Source organism: Sturnira hondurensis, unplaced genomic scaffold (assembly GCF_014824575.4).
Source record: "Sturnira hondurensis isolate 20B ecotype Veracruz unplaced genomic scaffold, ASM1482457v3 Scaffold0021143, whole genome shotgun sequence".
NCBI lineage: Eukaryota > Metazoa > Chordata > Mammalia > Chiroptera > Phyllostomidae > Sturnira > Sturnira hondurensis.
Genome location: NW_028093774.1, coordinates 21,463,151 through 21,480,696, shown reverse-complemented (window position 1 = coordinate 21,480,696; position 17,546 = coordinate 21,463,151). Strand labels below are relative to the sequence as shown.

The 17,546-nt window shown below is 45.3% G+C and overlaps 3 protein-coding genes across 6 annotated transcripts in view; 1 reads left to right on the top strand and 2 right to left on the bottom strand.

The window, feature by feature from the left end:
- DNAL1 (dynein axonemal light chain 1) overlaps positions 1-1,898 on the top strand; it is a 36,150-nt gene extending 34,252 nt beyond the window's left edge. Inside the window, exon 8 of the mRNA XM_037031294.1 lies at positions 1,305-1,898. Coding sequence (XP_036887189.1) covers positions 1,305-1,345 — 41 coding nt within the window. The 3' untranslated portion in view covers positions 1,346-1,898. The remainder of the gene's footprint in view (positions 1-1,304) is intronic.
- A 7,149-nt stretch (positions 1,899-9,047) lies between these two features.
- On the bottom strand, positions 9,048-11,561 carry PNMA1 (PNMA family member 1). The gene is made up of 2 exons (XM_037031526.1): positions 11,009-11,561; positions 9,048-10,898 (listed from the first exon to the last, which is right to left on the bottom strand). Exon 2 carries the CDS (start codon positions 10,871-10,873, stop codon positions 9,812-9,814), a length of 1,062 nt encoding a protein of 353 aa, XP_036887421.1. The 5' UTR covers positions 10,874-10,898; positions 11,009-11,561; the 3' UTR covers positions 9,048-9,811.
- A 2,289-nt stretch (positions 11,562-13,850) lies between these two features.
- MIDEAS (mitotic deacetylase associated SANT domain protein) overlaps positions 13,851-17,546 on the bottom strand; it is a 39,305-nt gene continuing 35,609 nt past the window's right edge. For all 4 annotated transcript variants that reach the window (XM_037031086.1, XM_037031083.1, XM_037031084.1 and 1 more), the window contains 2 exons: positions 16,301-16,497; positions 13,851-15,930 (listed from right to left, as the gene is read on the bottom strand). In XM_037031086.1, the coding sequence (XP_036886981.1) occupies positions 15,756-15,930; positions 16,301-16,497 (372 nt within the window). In that variant the 3' untranslated portion in view covers positions 13,851-15,755. The remainder of the gene's footprint in view (positions 15,931-16,300; positions 16,498-17,546) is intronic.

The following is a 17,546-nucleotide window of genomic DNA, read 5'->3' as shown; positions in this document are numbered from 1 at the left end:
ATGTTCATAACAGCACTCTTTCAATAGCTGTAAACTGGAAATAATCCAAATGCCCATCACCAAGAGAGTAGATAAATAAATAATGACATTCATGCAATGGAATATTAAATGACAATGAGAATGAATGAACTACACCTTCACTCAGTATAGATGAGTCATACAAAAATAATGTTGAGCAAAAGAAACAAGACACAAAATGCTTGCTGTATCATTCCAATAATATCGATTTCAAAAACATACGAAATGACCTATGGTGTTAGACATCAGGATGGAATATACTTTTTGTGGGGGAATACTGACTGGAAGGGGGGCTGAGGAGGTTTTGGGGCTCTGATTATGTTCTCTTCCTAATCTGGATTCTGGTTATCAGGTGTGTTCTCTCTGTACATTTGCCAATCTGTACAATTTTTGTGTACTTGGTATACTTTTTGTGTACTTTATATGTATGTTGTTGTACTTTGTTGGCTATACTTTGTTCGTTTGTTATACTTTAATAAAACATTCACTCCTTCCCTCACCAACAGATGCTGTAAGGACTGTAGGGAGGTAAAACTCTGCTCACTGCTGTAAAGAACAGAAATGTTCATTTACGGAGGATCACAGGGAGAGAAGCATTGGAGTTAGTTATTAATTAAGGGTAGGGTTTAGATTGTAGGATAGTTGGGGAGGGCACTTCAAAATGGAGGACCTTTGTTAAGCAAGGGTCTTGGGTCAGAGTGTCTCCCAGATGAGCTCGGGAGACCGTGAGTTGGTCAGCGTGGCTGGATTGAAGAGCGCACAGGTAAGACTGTGCGCAGGCCCTACATGCTGGAGCTCAGAGATGGGTGGCCCTTGGCCCGGTGAGAGCTTGCAGATGTGTTTTGTTTTATGTGCTTTGGTTCTTCTCCCCGCCACCCACCTGTTTATTATCAGTGTTTAGCAGTTGTGGGAATACAGAAATTCAGCTATCTGCCAATACTCGTATTGCATGTTTTATTATGAAAATGAGGAGTATTTCTTTGTATTTAACATACAAAGTTTTTGTATATATAGGGCTTTATTTTTTTTGCCTGGCACCTTTAGGCATTTTTATTTGCAACTCTGCATTTGGGGAACCAAATACTCATTAGTACTTATATTAATCTGTTTGAGAATTCCGAGGGGCTTTTTGGATAATTTGAAATGAAATAGATTATTTTATGAAATTATTTTTATTATGGTACTTCACAGCATCCCCAAGCTTCTGAGGTTATGAGAAAATATTTTTACTTAGAATTTTAACAATCTGTTGAGAGTGACCAGAAATAATTTCTTTTTCGTTCTAGGTACCCCAGTAATTAAACAGGATGAGGAAGAAGAAAACTAACACCACATTTTCTGCTTTGTGTTAACTTATTTAAATGTTGTATAATTGTCTATTTTAAAGATTCTCCGTGGAGCGAATGTTCTTAAGATAAAACAAATCTCTAATTCCTATTTTTTTTCTTAACCTATATACTGTTTCTCCCCCCAAATGGTAACACTAACTTTATACATTGTAGTCCTCTTTTTTAAATGTACAAATTTTCAGTTTTTATTCCGTCTCCATCTGCTGAAATCTTTGTAGAGCAACCAATCATTTTTAACAACAAAGAAACAAATGGGCTCTTTGTTCAATTATTTTTAGGTCAGGCATTTAAATATATATACTTAACTTTTGACCCTGTAGACCGCCCTTCCTGAAGGTCCATCTCCTTATGATTCAGAAGCACAAATGTGTCGTGCCTTCGGTTCAGAAGGCAGCACAGTGACCGGAAGAGCTCCTCGCAGACACTCGGCAGCAGCCGTGGAAGCAAGACTCCAAGTCAGTGAAAAAACTGCAGCGAAAAAAAGAAAAATTCCTATCTCGGAGGCCTTATAGCCCATGTTATGTTTACTTACTTGCTTTTCAAAAAAACGTGTACATTGTCAACTGGAATTTAGGTTGTGCGGATATAGTGGCCACTCGCATCACTGGGCACAGCGGTCAGTCACTCTGCAGTGCAGGTCCGTGGTTCACGTGACTGTCACCATCATTCTTTTGACCAACACTGTGGTCGTGTCACTCGTGTGGACCTGATCTGAGGCACACTTTGGGGTTTATAGCTTTTTGGATGTTATATTAGGAAGTATATATAAGCAGTAATTATAGTTGAATTCCTCGTCTAAGACTTGGCCATTCACATGTCTCAAAATTTGCCCTAATAACTTTGGTTGGTTAACTGTTGTATTGAGAAAAGTGACTGTTATAAGAGTATAGAAGTTAAAGCCTCAATTTGGTACCTTTCAACAAATTAAATTTAGTATTTTGAAATATATTTTTAGAGAATGTCTAAGTTAAACAGCTCTTAAAATGAATTGTGTAAGTGGTTATAGAGGGAAAAGAGATGTTTCATTATGGGATCCCAGGCAAATGGCAGTATTTTTGAGGACTGCATCCTCAGTGAGGCATTGTAGCTGATTAAACTCAAAATTGCAGAGCAAAAGTTGGATGCAGACCTTAGAATTTATCATGTAAGGAAAAAATTCTTTATGGAAAATGCAAGATACAGTGGTCAGTAACCAGATGAAGGCCACAGAGTCCATGGCCCAATCACTGATAGACTGTAGCCAGGAAGTCAGAGGCCCTCTGCCAAACTGTGCCTGCAGACCCTCAGCCGGGGACTTGATCTTCATGTTTTCATTTACTTGTGTAAAATCAGTCAAAGAGGGAGGATTCATTTTTAAAAAGTGAGTACATAAGTAGTCCTGGGTTTCAGAAGTTTTCAGCTATCATTTAAATAGGAATTAGATGATTTTTCATAGTCACACTGATCAAAAGGGACCACCGCTTCGACAATCAATTCTGAAAAGGAAAAATTAACCCAACACTTTTTTAGCTACCTGTTAGCTCCTCCTCACAATGTGACAGGAAGTAATCTTTCCTCTGATTGGCTTATCCATTCAAAGCCTCTGGGAACTTCTTTCGTGAACCAGAGGCAGCGAGCCTGCCCCTCGGTGATTTTAAGGCACAGAAGCTAAGAGGGAAGATGGTTTTCTTGTATGAATTTAATCTAGTAGGCAAGCGTGAAGCCATATTGCTGTATATGGGTACATTTCCTAAAAGTTACTCTGGACGTGAAAAATAACAGGGAATGGTGACTGACTTCAAACTGAATTTTTTGTAAAATGACTTACAGTGTTTAGGTTTTTTAAAAATTCTGCAATATGGAAACTAATTTTCTCTTTCTCCTTGTCTTTTTAAAAAAATTTTAAATATATTTTATTGATTATACCATTACAGTTGTTCTATTCCCCCCCTTCATTCCCCTCCACCCACACACTCCTTCCCCCACCATTCTCCCCCCTTAGTTTATAACCACGTGTCTCAAGTTCTTTAGATTCTGTATTTCCCCTACTATTCTTGCTCTCCCCCCTGTCTATTTTCTACCTACTGTCTATGCTATTTGCTGTACCTTCTCCCCCCTTCTCCTCCTCCCACTCCCCTGTTGCTAACCCTCCATGTGTTCTTCATTTCTATGGTTCCACTCCCGATCTAGCTGTCCTCTTGGTTTGCTTTTGTTTTAGGTGTGGTTGTTAATAACTGTGTGTTTGCTGTCCTTTCACTGTTCATATTTTTCATCTTCTTTTTCTTATATAAGTCCCTTTAGCATTTCATATAATAAGGGCTTGGTGATGATGAACTCCTTGAACTTGACCTTATCTGAGAAGCACTTTATCTGTCCTTCCATTCTAAATGAAAGTTTTGCTGGATAAAGCAATCTTGGCTGTAGGTCTTTGGATTTCATGACTTGGAATACTTCTTTCCAGCCCCTTCTTGCCTGTAAGGTCTCTTTTGAGAAATCCGCTGACAGTCTGATGGGTACTCCTTTGTAGGTGACTGTCCCCTTATCTCTTGCTGCTTCTAGGATTCTCTCCTTCATTTTAGTCTTGGCTAATGTAATTATGATGTGCCTTGGTGTGTTCCTTCTTGGGTCCAACTTCTTTGGGACTCTCTGAGCTTCCTGGATTTCCTGGAAGTCTATTTCCTTTGCCAGACTGGGGAAGTTCTCCTTTATTATTTGTTCAAATAAGTTTTCCACTCGTGGCTGTTTCTTTTCCCCTTCTGGTACCCCTATAATCCGGATGTTGGAACGTTTAAAGATGTCCTGGAAGTTCCTAAGCCTCTCCTCATTTTTTTGAATTCTCATTTCTTCATTCCTTTCTGGTTGGATGTTTCGTTCTTCCTTCTGGTCCATTCCATTGATTTGAGTCCCAGTTTCCTTTCCATCCCTATTGGTTTCCTGTGCGTCTCCCTTCATTTCAATTAGTTTAGCCTTCATATGTTCCTCTAATTTGTGACTATAATCTACCAGTTCTGTGAGCATCCTGATAAATAGTGTCTTGAATTGTGCTTCTGAGAGGCTGGCTATTTCTTGGTCACTTAGAGTTATCGGCTCTGGGGCTTTGAGTTCTTCTCGCGCCATCTTTTGGGCTGTTCGTGCCTGTTACGTAGCAGGATCGGAGCCCTAGGTGTTCACCAGAGCAGGGCAACTCAGTCACCGGGTTGTGACGCTGTATGTGGGGGCGGGGCCAGAGAGGAGCAATGGCGTCCCGTCTACCGCCTCCCGCCGCGGCCCCCACAGGTGCGGCAGCTGCCACCGTCACTGGGGCCTGTGCATTTCGTCCCACTGCACTCGAGTGTGCCACCGCCATCAGCCCTCGCCCTCCGGGGCCTGCGTGGTCCGTCTCAGTGTGCGCGAATGTGGGACCGTGGTCAGTCTGCCCCGCACCCTGACTGGGTCCGGGCTGCCTGCGCGCCTAGGTCAGGAGATCTGTCCTGCCCGACCCTGCTCCGCTGCTGGCTCTGCCCCTCTTACTGTCCCGGTTGAACGGTTAGTGGTTGTCGGACTTCCGTATAATTCAATTTTCTGTTCTTTGGCTGTGTCTTTGTTCTCCAAACCTTTGTTGTAGTCAAACTTGGTTGTGGGAGAAGGCACAGTGTTTCCACCTATGCCTCCATCTTGGCGGAAGTCTTCTCCTTGTTTCTTAATGTCTTCTCATCACTGGTAGTTATGAAAGAAATGTTATGAAAGAAATGTAAGGTGCTTTTCTGTGTCCATTTCACAACCAAACTCATATTCAGTTCTCAACAAATATTTGAATGACTTCTATGCATCCTGTGGATGGAATGAAACCCAGAATCCATGCCATTAGAACATGGAAGATGGGGTATATTAAGAAGTTCAGAATATTCTCTCAGATCATTCCTTAGCTCATCCTGTACTGCTGCAAATTTATCTGATATAAATGCCTTTGATTTATGCATCTTAGAGCTTTAGCCTACTTGTGTGGATTCTCTCTGTGCTCCTGGTTTAAAGCGTTATGCCTTTTTAGTGGGTCATTCATTTCAATTTTATCCTTGTAATGATGGTAGAGCTCTGTTATCACTTCAGTATTATAATATTTCCACAGGAAACTTGATTTTAGTCTATCAACTAATTTAACTTTTCTATGTTCCCTAAGTCTGGGCTTATGGCTGCATTACCTGGTCGGGTTTGAAAGGTTTTGTGTTCTGTGTTCACAGGAATTTGTTCCTTTAAATCAGTCACTGTTGCAGTATCAACATTTGGGTTCGATAAGGTTGTGGGGGGCTGTCCTGTGTGTTATAGGATGTTTAGCAGCATCTCTGACTTCTACTTGTTAGAGGTCAAGTAGAGGCTTCTTGCCAGTTGTGATAACCAAAAATGTCTTCATACGTTGCCATGTGCCACCCGGGGCAGAGGGATTGGAACAAATTCACCCCAGTTAAGAACCAGGACTTTATACCCACAATCCTTTTGTCCACAGTACATCTATTTTTACTCTGTAGCCAGGGCCACCCTAGTTGTATGAGAGGTGATGTATTTAATAATCATGTATGAGAGGAAATGGTCTGGTGTTTCCCTCTTTTGTAATGCTCATTTTAATAATTCTCACATCACACTAGAAACTCAGGGCTGGAAGGTTCAACTTATTTTTTTTTCCAGCAGGATTTCAACTTTTATTTCTTAGCATTTTGCTTATCTTAGAACAATGATTATTAACCTACCTCTCTCTTACTATCATCAGAATCCAAGTGTATGATAGATTTTGGTTTGTCTCTAAAATTTAACACTTTTATTTTAGAAAATTGTCATTTTTTAAGTGTTCATTCATTGTCCAGTAATGCACAGGACTTCACAGACTGTAGCAGTCATTAAATACAAGAAATATTGTATAAAATTTGGTAATCGTGTATGAAAGTTAGCGGGTGTAGACACCAGTTTTGGATGTGATCAGAACGTCTGGTTACTGGATCCAGTTCACAATAGAGGTGGTGTCCCTTAAATGTGGTTCCAGTTTGGAAAGATAAATTTTGACTTGAATAGATGTTTCTTCTGGTGCCCGTTTCAAGTAGGATAAGGAAGAGTTAAGAAATGAATCTTAACTGTTGACTTATTTTCAGAATTGGTGATGTGTAAGTAGAGTTGAGGTAGTTATCTTTGTGACCTAGAATCTTCCACCTGGGTTTTTCTCAGGAGTAAATGGGGAAAGGGTAGCACTAGGAAGGTTGGATTGAATCATTAACTTAAAAAAATTGGGGGGAAGTGCCAAGCATCGATCACAAGTACTTAGCATCTCTCTTACTGAAGTCCCTTCGTCACAAAGACTGTATATTGTAAGTTGTGGCAAAGGGAGAAAGCAAACTGCTAAACTGAAAGTGACTCTTACCAGAATTTAATTCCTTTGGCATACATTTTCTTTATTTGGGCTGCTTAATGTATCTGTAAATTAAGTACAAAACGATCTTTAGTGTAGCAGACCTGGTACTCAGACACAGCTAACTTGACCATATTTCTTCATCTTCACTCCAGCACGAGGTGGTTTTATTTATTTTTTTTGAAAACCACAAAATAGGTGCAATAAAAAAAATTAAGGGTATTTTAAAAAATCACTGAACTTTAGAAATCTCACATCTATATCTCTATTCTTGCCTTTTTATAAACTAGTGACTGCAAAGGAAGAAAACTAAAAGGAAAAACCAGATTGAGTCTTACTTTTTTCTGACCTAGGGTAAATTTTCACTCGACACTTGGAGAAGTCATAACTGGATTCTAGTTAACTTCCCGCATTGAGATTAGAGAGGAACCAGCCAACCAAATTATGATCTAGCAAATTTAGTAAGGGAGTGGGGGAGAGTAAATTATTTTTCAACAGATTTGCACTTTAAAATTATGAACTGGATGTTGGTTGACAGCACTTCCAAAAGGCAGATGGGTAAATGTCTCACCCGCATGTGGATATCAGAGATTCAAACCTGTGCTGCTAATCTTAAGCCCACGGAGCAACAGTTGTCTGTCGGCGTAATCAGTCGGGATTTCCTTATTTCCCTACTTGGTGTCGCCTTCCCCGTCTACCGCTTCGACAGCCTTCCTTGGGGAGATGTGTCAAGTAGAACTCTCCTACTCAGAAACTTTGTTATCTCCCCCACATCTAGATTTTAAACATTAATTTAGATGTTGGCTAAATGAAGTTGCGGTGAATGCTAGGAGGGTGGGAAGTTACTTGCTTCTGTGGTCAGCAGGGTACCTGCCTCGGAGGAGCTACTGCCTAGAGAGATCAATCCCACCGAAAGCCTGGGGGTCGGGAGCTGGGAGGGACACGCGTACTGCCGGCTCTGGCTCCCGTGGTGTCAGTGGTGTCAGTCCTCATCTTGAGTGTCATTCCAGAATCTTTGGCTTCGAGAACCAACTCCATTCTGAAGAACATTTAACATCTATTAACACCTATTAAAACTTTGGTAATAATCTTTTATATGCAGGAATTTTGTAGCATGACTTTATGACTAAACTTAATGTGTTAAATTATTTAGAAAAGTTGAGTTTCTGAATGTTATTTTGTGAGACTTGTTTTAAAATAGTAATAAATGGTGTTATTTTCTAAAAAAAAACAACCCACTCTGCACCTTTTTTGGGGTTACATAACCATCAGTTTTAGCTAATTAGAACAAGTATGTGAACTTCGTATAATTCCAAAGAAATTAGTCCTTGGAAATCAGTCTTTGGATAACATATTCCACAGCTCTTGTGTGTGTGTGTATGTGTGTGTGTGTGTGTATATGTAGGGGGCATGTGGGGTGGGAATAAATGGGGAAGCAACGAGCGGGAAGAGAGGAAATGAGGACGTTTGTGGGGGTCAAATCTGTAGAGATGTGTTGAGAGTGTAAGGGAAGAACAGATGTCATATGGGAAGTGAGACGAATGTGTAGAAAAGCTGTTAGACACAGGCACAAGTATAAAGGACACATGGACAATAACTAAGGGTGGGGGGTGGAAATGGGAGGGAGGTGGGGAGCACGGGGCGGGGCAGGGCTGGGGATGTAAGACGGAAAACTGTACTTGAACAAGAATTAAATTTTAAAAAAAGAAAAGCTGTTAGAACCTAATACCACTATTAGCCTTTGTAACTACATTTCTTACCTGATGATTGTCACAGTAGGTTGGCTATAATTTTAAAGCCCTGTTACTAGGGGAAAACCCTCACTGAACACAATGTTCATTTAATCACTTCTGGATTTACTTCAACCTCCAAAGATGGGTATCGTCAGTCACTGAACCTCTGCAGCCAAATAAACATGTTTTTAAGCCATATTTCTTTCTATTTTTTTACATCCTCTTGATATAAAATAGATGCTGTAAAATCAAAACATTACTTTTACATAGTTATTCCTGCAGCAAAATAGTATTTTAGCTGGAAGGAACTTAAAAGGGGATTGCTGGGTAACCTCCTAGACCCCACTGCAGGGTTTCCTAGCATTTTACAGTGAGTTATATTTACTTATACTTATTTAATCTCTTAACATTTGCCTTGCAGAAAACATACACAAAATGAATATTAAAAGTACTACAATTTAAACTTAAGAGTATGATATAAAGCTTAAGCTAAATCTTTAAGCTTTCTAAATTGAAGTTTTTTTGTGTGATATGGTGAAGTCTGATAAAAGATACAGATCTTAATTACTCTGAACATTTTTATACACGTCAGAAAAATGAGATTTTAAAATATTCATGTATTTGATATACATGTATTTGACAACTTCAAATTTAGAACACTTAGAACAGCATGAATAAAGAGAACCACTATTCAATGACATAGATTTGAAATGGGGGAATGGATACTTAACTGGTTCATATTAACCTCCCCATGCAATTTATATCTGTATCTGGTACAGTGAAAATTTCTAATTTACACAGCTCTGTAATAGTAGAATTTTTCTGACGCCCCATTTTGTAGTCTCACAATACTTTCCAGTTAAACTCATCCAGATGTGTACAGTTGAAAAGTAAGAAATTAGCACTGTGAAGTTGAATCACCAAGAATAGCTAGTTCACATATCTTTCCATTAACATAAGACAGGGACAATTTACAGTAAACACAAAAAACTATTCACGTTATTAGCAATAAGTTCATACTTTTACTGAACACTTGTGTTAGCCAGGCTCTTAACTAAAGGTCTGAACATGGAATTTCACACTTAAGTACCTCAATGAGAAGTGTCACAAGTTCACGTTTTTCACAACTGATGATGCCATGACCGCTTGCACTTACCACCTGTGTACAAGCCTTTACCTGGCATTTTGGCCAGCAGGACTCACACCAGTTTAGGGTGGCTGCTTACACGATTTTACGGTTACAATACACATGCCTGACTGCTCCCAAGAAAACAGGACTAAGAGACACGCCAACAAGACAGCACAGGTGCAATGAAAGAAGCTGTTAGCTAGGTCTGCGCTAAATCTCCATTTCCCAGGACTCAGAAGTGCCCCTCCAAGCCTAACTGCAGGAGGGTGGCCTCAGCTTCCTCCTCCTCTTCCTTGGCCTCCTCCTCGCGGATCTGCACCAGCAACTGAAAGAGGTTAGGAGCCGGCCGTTCCGCAGCTCCGTTCAGCCATAGCTGCCTTCGGATGGCCCCGCTGTGGTTGGCTCCTGCTATGACCTGCTCCAGGCGGGCTTGGTTCACGTTATCTTTATCAATGGCCCCCTTCTCCACCACCTTCTGCAGCAGAGGTTCCAGACGAATGACATAAGCCGACAACTTTTCCCCAGGGTTCTGGTAAGTGTTCAGAAATCTGACCTGCGCATCCCTAGAACTCTCAATGCTGCCAAACACCTGCTCGAGCGCCTTCAGGCATTCCGCGGTAGATATTGCAGGGTTGTTAGACTTGAGGATGCGGATGACGTCAGCTGCAGGGCCTCTGAGACTCTCCATCAACCGCCGCCTCTTTTCTACATCAGACACCTGCCACTCCTCCATGACCTCATTAGTGTGCTCCAGCCAGGGGTCAAAGGTCTCCTCCCCCGGCCCCGGGATGTCCCTCCCCGAGAACAGCGTCAGCTTCTTGTACCATATGGATTCAACTAGAGGCTGAATGACATTATCCAAAATATAGTTCAGCATCTCTGCTGGTATATCTGGGCCTGGGGCCGGAGCGGGGTTCTGAAACCCAAGGACACGGGCCACATCTTGCACGGTCCACCCCTCTCTCGCTAGGAAGAGATGCAACCTTTCTAAAAATTCAGCATCGGAAGTCAGAGGTTTAAAGACCACTTTCCAGACCCCTCCTTTACCCGGCAACTCCCTGGGGATGGTTGCGTAATCCACAGCGCCAGTGAGCTCTAACAGGGCTGCTTTCGCATTCTCTTTCCTCCAAAACATTCTCCCAAGCACTCGATAAGGCACCTGGGGCATCGCAGCCTGGAGGGTTTCTTCGATTTCAGCCTCATCACAGTTCACTGGGATCCCCCAGACCAGCAGGGCTCTCTGGGAGTTTACATCCATTCCCCTGCACCAGTCTTCCAACAGTGTCAGCGCCATTTCCCCAACTATCAAGGGCCCAATTGCACAAACACGCGCGTTAGACCTTGGCTCCCAGAGCTCTAGGACTTAGGACAACAGCAGACACTGTCCCTAAATATACCCGACGGAGGCAAGCCGCACGCAACCACAATTAACAAACGACACCAGAGTCCCGAAGTCGCCCTTTCGCGGCGCGTTCTCAGAGCGAAGCCTCGGGGATGCTCTGTCAGTCAGTCATGCGGCCACGGCCATCTCGGGTCTCAGGTCGGGGTCCGTGGCTGGGGGTCTTCACCTACAAGCACTGTTGCCTTGTGGCGCAGAAGCTTGGAGCCGCCGAGCCGGAGAGACCGCCGAGTGTGGTCGTGGGGTGTGGCCGCCTCCTCTCCGCGGCTGGGGCGCCGGGCAGTCCCTACTCCTGCAGTGATCAGGCGTCCGCGGACGCAGCTGGGCTTTCGGGTGACAGAGGAGCGGCTGCTTAGCAGACGAAGGCTGAGTGGTCCCTCCAGGGAATAGACCGTCCTGCAGCGCGAGCAGCTTCTTCGCGGGTGCAGGGGACCTTATAAGGGCGGGCGAGGTAGGCCAAGGACCGAAGACGCAGGCGGCGGAGGTGCGCACTGCAGCTGCAAGACCACCAGACCCGCAGCCAGCCGAGGAGTTACTGCGGCAGAAGAGGGAGGCCCGCCCCGAGAGTGGCGCGCCCCGCCCCCTGCGGCCGGGTCGTGCCAGTGTAGTCATGGCAACGGTGGGCCAGACGACGCGAGATTCGTGCGCTCCTGCGGCCAGCGGGTTGGAGTAGTTGCCATGGTGCCAGTTAAGGGCTCCGGTTTACTGGTGTCTCTGATGGCGCATTTCTTTTTTTTCATATTTTCCAGATTTTTTTTCAAAGCACCGTGTTTAAAATCTATTTCTGCAGCGGTTTTAAGATGATACTGTTGAAGGACATGGATTAGCTAAAGAACTTACATGCATGATCCATGGACATGAACAATGGTGGAGGAATTGCTAAGTGGAGGGGGGCAAAGGGGGAAAAATCAGAACTATAATAGCATAATTAATAAAATATAATTTTAAAAAAAGACAATGCTGTTAAAAATGCTGCCGTGAAGACAGGTCGGCTCCTGTCCCTGGTTCAACCTGAAAACACCCTCTTCAGCCATGCAGCTTCCCTATGCCACCCGACTGCATTCTGCACCCTCCGTATTTCATCCCAAAGAAACGAGCATGTTGGAAGTGTGCCATTCACATGTTTTTGTGTGAGGCAGTCCATTGAGATTTCTAAAATTTTGTAAAACAGCAATATTCAGTAACCTTTACAGCCAGGCAGACAGATGCTAGTGTGTTCATTTCTCCCGTCCTGGCATCATTGACAATGGGCTGGTAAAAAAGTGTTTATGGTTCAAAAATGGCGAGTAATCTCCTGCGAGCAAAACAAGGCCTATTTACATCAATCCCAGATGGTGAAAATCTCCCCAAAAGAACACAGCGTTCAACTCTGAATTTTTAAGACCTTATTTAATAAAAGGTTTTAAGATACAGAACATTCAAAAGTAAATAAGTTACATAGGTACATTACAATCACATCAGCAAGATTTTCTTTAGTGTATTAATTTTTTTTTTATAAAAAGCACACAAAAAATAAAATCTCCAGTCTGGTCTATCACAACTGTACAGCGAAAGAGGTAATATTTATATATATATATGTACACTATTTCAATATGTAACAGTCTTTTTAAAAAAGGGGTGCCACAGGCAGCAAACACACAAAAGGCAGTGTCTGATCATTTTTTCAAAATACAGGGAATATACTTATTTATATGCTATTAAAATATTTGTACAATAATTACAGACTGCCAAGGCTGTTCCTGTGCTGTTCCCTCCAAGGCCTTCAACTGAGAGACAAATGAGGAAAAGGCGAAACAGCTGCAAACTATTAGAGGCAAATATTAACACAGCAAAACTTGTGGAGGACATACAATTGTTTTATAAAAATAGGCATACTTCCTGTAAACCTAAGGATTTAGGCTTGTCCGTCTGGTAATAAATACCATCCAAGAAAAGTGAGCCCCGGTGAAAACATATTTAAACAGCTGGGGCTTGAGTATGTGTTGTATTCCTCCTTCATCTGAACATCTGGCACATGAGAAGAAAGAGGTTAGGTCACTGAGGCAGTTAAAACAGGGGATCCCTTTAGACATAAGCAGCACACGACCTCGGTGCCAGGGGTGGAGGTGGGGTAGTGAAGGGACGAGTGTGTACCTTAGCTTTGAGGGGGGGCTGCTGAAGGCATGGAGGACAGTTCTGAAGCACTGTCTCCTTGGGTGGGTAAGAGACCTCAGAAATGGTCTGGAATACAGGCACTAGGTTAGTTTCATGCCCTCGCTGAGTGCAGATGGAGGCTGGCAGACCGTTATGTGAGATGGTGTGGGGAGGACATTACAAAGCTGGAGTTGTTTGTCATTGAACTTCTTAAAGCTAAGAGCTCTCGGTAGAAGAAACGAAGAAAACCAAAAGATGAGCCTAATGTGTTCACTGGGAGAAAGCACCATAAAGGATATACCTATGCTGGCTTCTATGGTTGTGCCCACTTAATTGGCAGGTCACATGCCATAACTGCATCTGCTCTCTAAACATTTCAACCTTCACATTGCATTCTAGACGTAAATTTGTCCTGGAGCACAAACCCTTCTAAAATACCATGTCTGGTGGGATTAATACATAGAGGTACCATCTTGATTTTCTCCACCTACATTCACCTGGTCTGGACTCCATGAACTTAGAAAAGGAGAATCGCTCTAAAGGAGGTTTCTGCTACAACATGTCCATAAAGGGGCCTGCAACTAAATACAATTTAAATAGAAAAAAACCTCGGGAAACCTAAGTAGCACTTTGGGGCAAAGCTGCAAAGGCACTGATATTACACAAGTGATTTAGAAGAGAGCCTACATTTGCTACCTTCCTGTTTCTGGGAGGTATACCAGATTTTTGCAGTCTTGGGACACTGAGCTTATAGAAGCTTATGGAGAAAATTAACTGGGAAGTTGGAAATCTGGTAGCTGTCTGGGAGTCTGGGGGGAGAATTTTGTTGCTCCCATAGCTGGAGTCCTACAGAACCATATCAATACATAAATGAATGCTGAAAAATACCTGATAGTGCATAGTTTAGAAACAAAACTCCCTCCCCACTCCTAGCTACCAACATGATGCCTTTAGGCTATCTCATAAAGAGTAGCAGAAGGAATACTTTTTTGGCTCCTTCCTAACATGTTGACCTGTTGTATACTTGCAGTCATTTAGAACTTCTTTTGTACAACTGAAGTTGCGAGATCAGAAAATAACTCAGCCCTCCTGTGGAACTGGCAAGTGAAGAAGCCTCCAGAACCTTCTAGCCCTTTCGCTACAGTGATTCCATGCCAAATATGGCTTCTTCAAGCCAGAAACAGAACCAGAATTCTGGCTTCCAACTAATCTCCTCGGGCAATTTGAAAGTACAGCCAGAGAAGAGGTAGCAACAAGAACAGCCTTTGATCTCCCTTGTTCCTGCCAGTCTCTGTGTGGCTTTGGTGACACCTTCCACCCTCTTTCAGCACTACCAGCACTCCTATTGGCAAGAGCTTCCAGAGCAATGAGGTGAGGGACCTCAGGATCTTGGGAATGGGGTGGGGGGCACTGGGGCAGATGCCAAGAAGGTGCCTTGTTTTGGGATAAATGCACTTGGGCCTCTGGAAAGCAGGAGGCCCCTGGTCCCTGAGAGGATGTTAAAAATTAAATATTAAGAATAAATAAATAGCTCCCAAATGACACAAGTCAAGGAATGAAGGCTCCTGTCCGATCTGGGTAGGAGACCTCCCCCTCCCAGGGAAGGATCCAGACATCTCCAGCACGCAGGGCTGGGAGCTGGGCTGTGGACATCAGCCCTAGACCAGGTGGGGTGGGGTGGGGTGGGGTGGCAGCTGCCAAGGGCAGGACAGAGGTTGGCAGAGAACTTGAGCCAAGGAGGGGCAGGCTGGGCCTAGGCTAGGCTCCCTTAGCAGGCTCCAGGGCCCAGAGGTTATTTGGCAAAAGGGTGGGAAGCAGGAAGAGCCAGGGCTAATGGGAACTTCCCCCACGCCTAGCCCTGCAGCTTCCAACCTCAGCAGTCCCCTTTCCTCCATTAGACTGGGAGCTTGGACAGGAACACTGGCCTTTCCCCACACACAAGAGGAAAGTTTACAGCCCCAGCAAGCTGCTAACAAGTAGTACAGGGATAGGTAGGTACCTGTCCTCCATCTCTCCCTCTAGGCATTCTGGTGGCTCCCCTCCCAGGGAGAAGGAAGCCTCTCGGAGGACGGGGTCACTGGAGCCACTTAGGCCTGGACATTGTTGTGCAGGGCCAGCACGGGTGCAGGCTGAGCTCCCTCTCAGAGGTGGCCACCCCAGTCCCTTTCCCCAGGGCCTAGGGCAGGGCCTTTGAGCTCCTCAGGAGAGGAGGGATAATGCTGCAACAGGGTGAGCTTGTGCTTGGCTCTCCATGGTGACCAAGGGGAGCAGAGAGAACAAAGAGGAAGGAAAGAGACTGCGCAGCATCAGGGAGAGGCAGCGGGGCGGCTGGAGCCCCTCCCAGAGGGCAGCCCTAGCCAGCAGGGTCGCTCACAGGTCTGGGAAAACAGGACAACTTCCGACAGACTGAATGCACAGAGAACTGGATCCTGCAGCCCTTAACACTGCTCCTGGGGCCTTTATAAATAAAAGAGCTGTTTATTTTATTGTCTTGTTTTTTCGGAAAAAAGTCCATGTGGTCTCTCCTCTCTCCCTCTGTAGGTTCCAGGGTGCTGGCAGGCTCTCCCACAAGGCTGGTGCAGGGAGCACCCGCCTGCCAGGAAGAGCGGCCAGTCCCAGGTCTCCTGCAGGAGCCTTGCACATGTCAGCCCCTCTCGCCAGTGCTTTCCTCCCGCAGGGCCGGCTGGTGGGCGGAGGCAGCGGCCGTGGCTGCAGCAGCTGCGGCCTCTTTCTCCCTCTGCCTCAGAGCAGCAGCCTTCTTCTCCTGCTCTGCATGGCTCTTCATATGGGCACTGCGGCTCTTCACCTTGTAAAACACTCTGCAGCCAAGCAAGAGGGGCTCAAGTAAGAGGTGTGTCCTCACCCCACTGGGTCCACCAGACCAGGTGTGTGTGGGGACAGGGATGGAGGTGGGGGCACGGAGAGGGCCCCTAACCCTTCCTTCTTGCAGAGTGCCATGTGGCGTACCCCCACCCTCCAACCGGGGGTGGCATGGGTTCTAGATTCAGTGCCACCATCCCTCTTCTAAAAGCTGCCCAGTGACATCACTGCCCTAGAAACCCTCTGAGCCCAGAAGACCAGGCGAAAGCTCAGACCACCTCCACCTTCCCAACCAACCTCTACCGGGGGGTGGGGGGGTGGCCACCAACCACCGCCACCCTGCTAGGTCCCTGCGGAGATACATCTTACCTGCCACATTTTTTGCAAGGGAAAGTGTTCTCCTGATTCTGGGTCTTATTAAATGTCTCTGGTTTTTTCTTCTTCTCTGTAAAAGGTAGTGCCCTTCGTGACTTCCCTGGTCCCTCCCTCGGCTTCTCCAAGGCCTGGCCTCCAGCAGATCCAGGGGCATTGGACTCATGGCTTCGAAGGATGAGGACATCATTGGCCTGGAGAGGATCAAACAGGAAGTTGAGAGATTTGAGGAGGACAGGGTCCCGAATTCTGGAATTTTAGGGGACAGAGGACTCCTCAAGGCAGTAGCACTCCTGCCAAACGGTCCCCCAGCATTCTCTTGAGTCCTTCTGGGGAGAAGGCACTCACTGCCCTTCCAGCAATCCATCCCATCCTTGGCCAGCTCCATCTTCACAGAGCGGCTGGACCGGCAATTCTGAGGGACAGCCCTAGCAGCCACAGGACTTCTCGGTGCATTGGACAGGGGATTTGGCGTCTCAATCAGTGACACGTGTTTCTTTGCAGTCACTTGGTCCATTCCTGAATTTATTCCATAAAGGAGTTGCAAGTCCGTGTGATGCCTAAGTGCTGGGGATACAGAGGTGACAGATCGGAGATGCTGCCCCCGGAGAGCATGCAGTCTAGTGGAAGGGACAGAGGTGCAGGCATCTAGTTCATGACAACAGGAGCCACCACAGGAAATGCCAGGCAGGTGGCAGACAGCAGAAGACACCTCGTGCTGCCCTGGAGAGAGTGGTGCTGCTCAGGGCATGTGCCCAGGGCCAGGAGAGCCCCAGGCGGCCGTCAGGAGCCCTAAGTACGGGCACTGGATCGACCCTGCGGAGAAGCCAGCAGACAAAGGGCAGCAGAACTCCATGGAGCACACATGCACGCAGAGTACGGCTCTTACGGCAGGAGCACAGCCAAGGCTCCAAAGAAAGCAAACGGCTGTGTGTCTACCATGTGTGGGGGCTCTCCTGCCAGCATTCAGTGTATATCACTCTCAGAGTGGGCCCCCCAAAGACCCTTCCCACCCCTACCCTCTCCTGGGGGGCCCCTCCCTGACAAGGAGCAGCTCTGGCCCGTATGTCTTTCTCCTTGGCTTGTGATGTGGTAGACAGAGCGCTGCCCTAGGAGGATCTGGGGAGGGACCTCAGGCAAGTCACTTAGGACCCCGGAACCCGGTTTCCTCCATCTGCGAAGTGGGAGTTAACACGTTATGGGGTTACTGTGAGGAATCAACAAGGTCAGGGGCAGGAAAGCG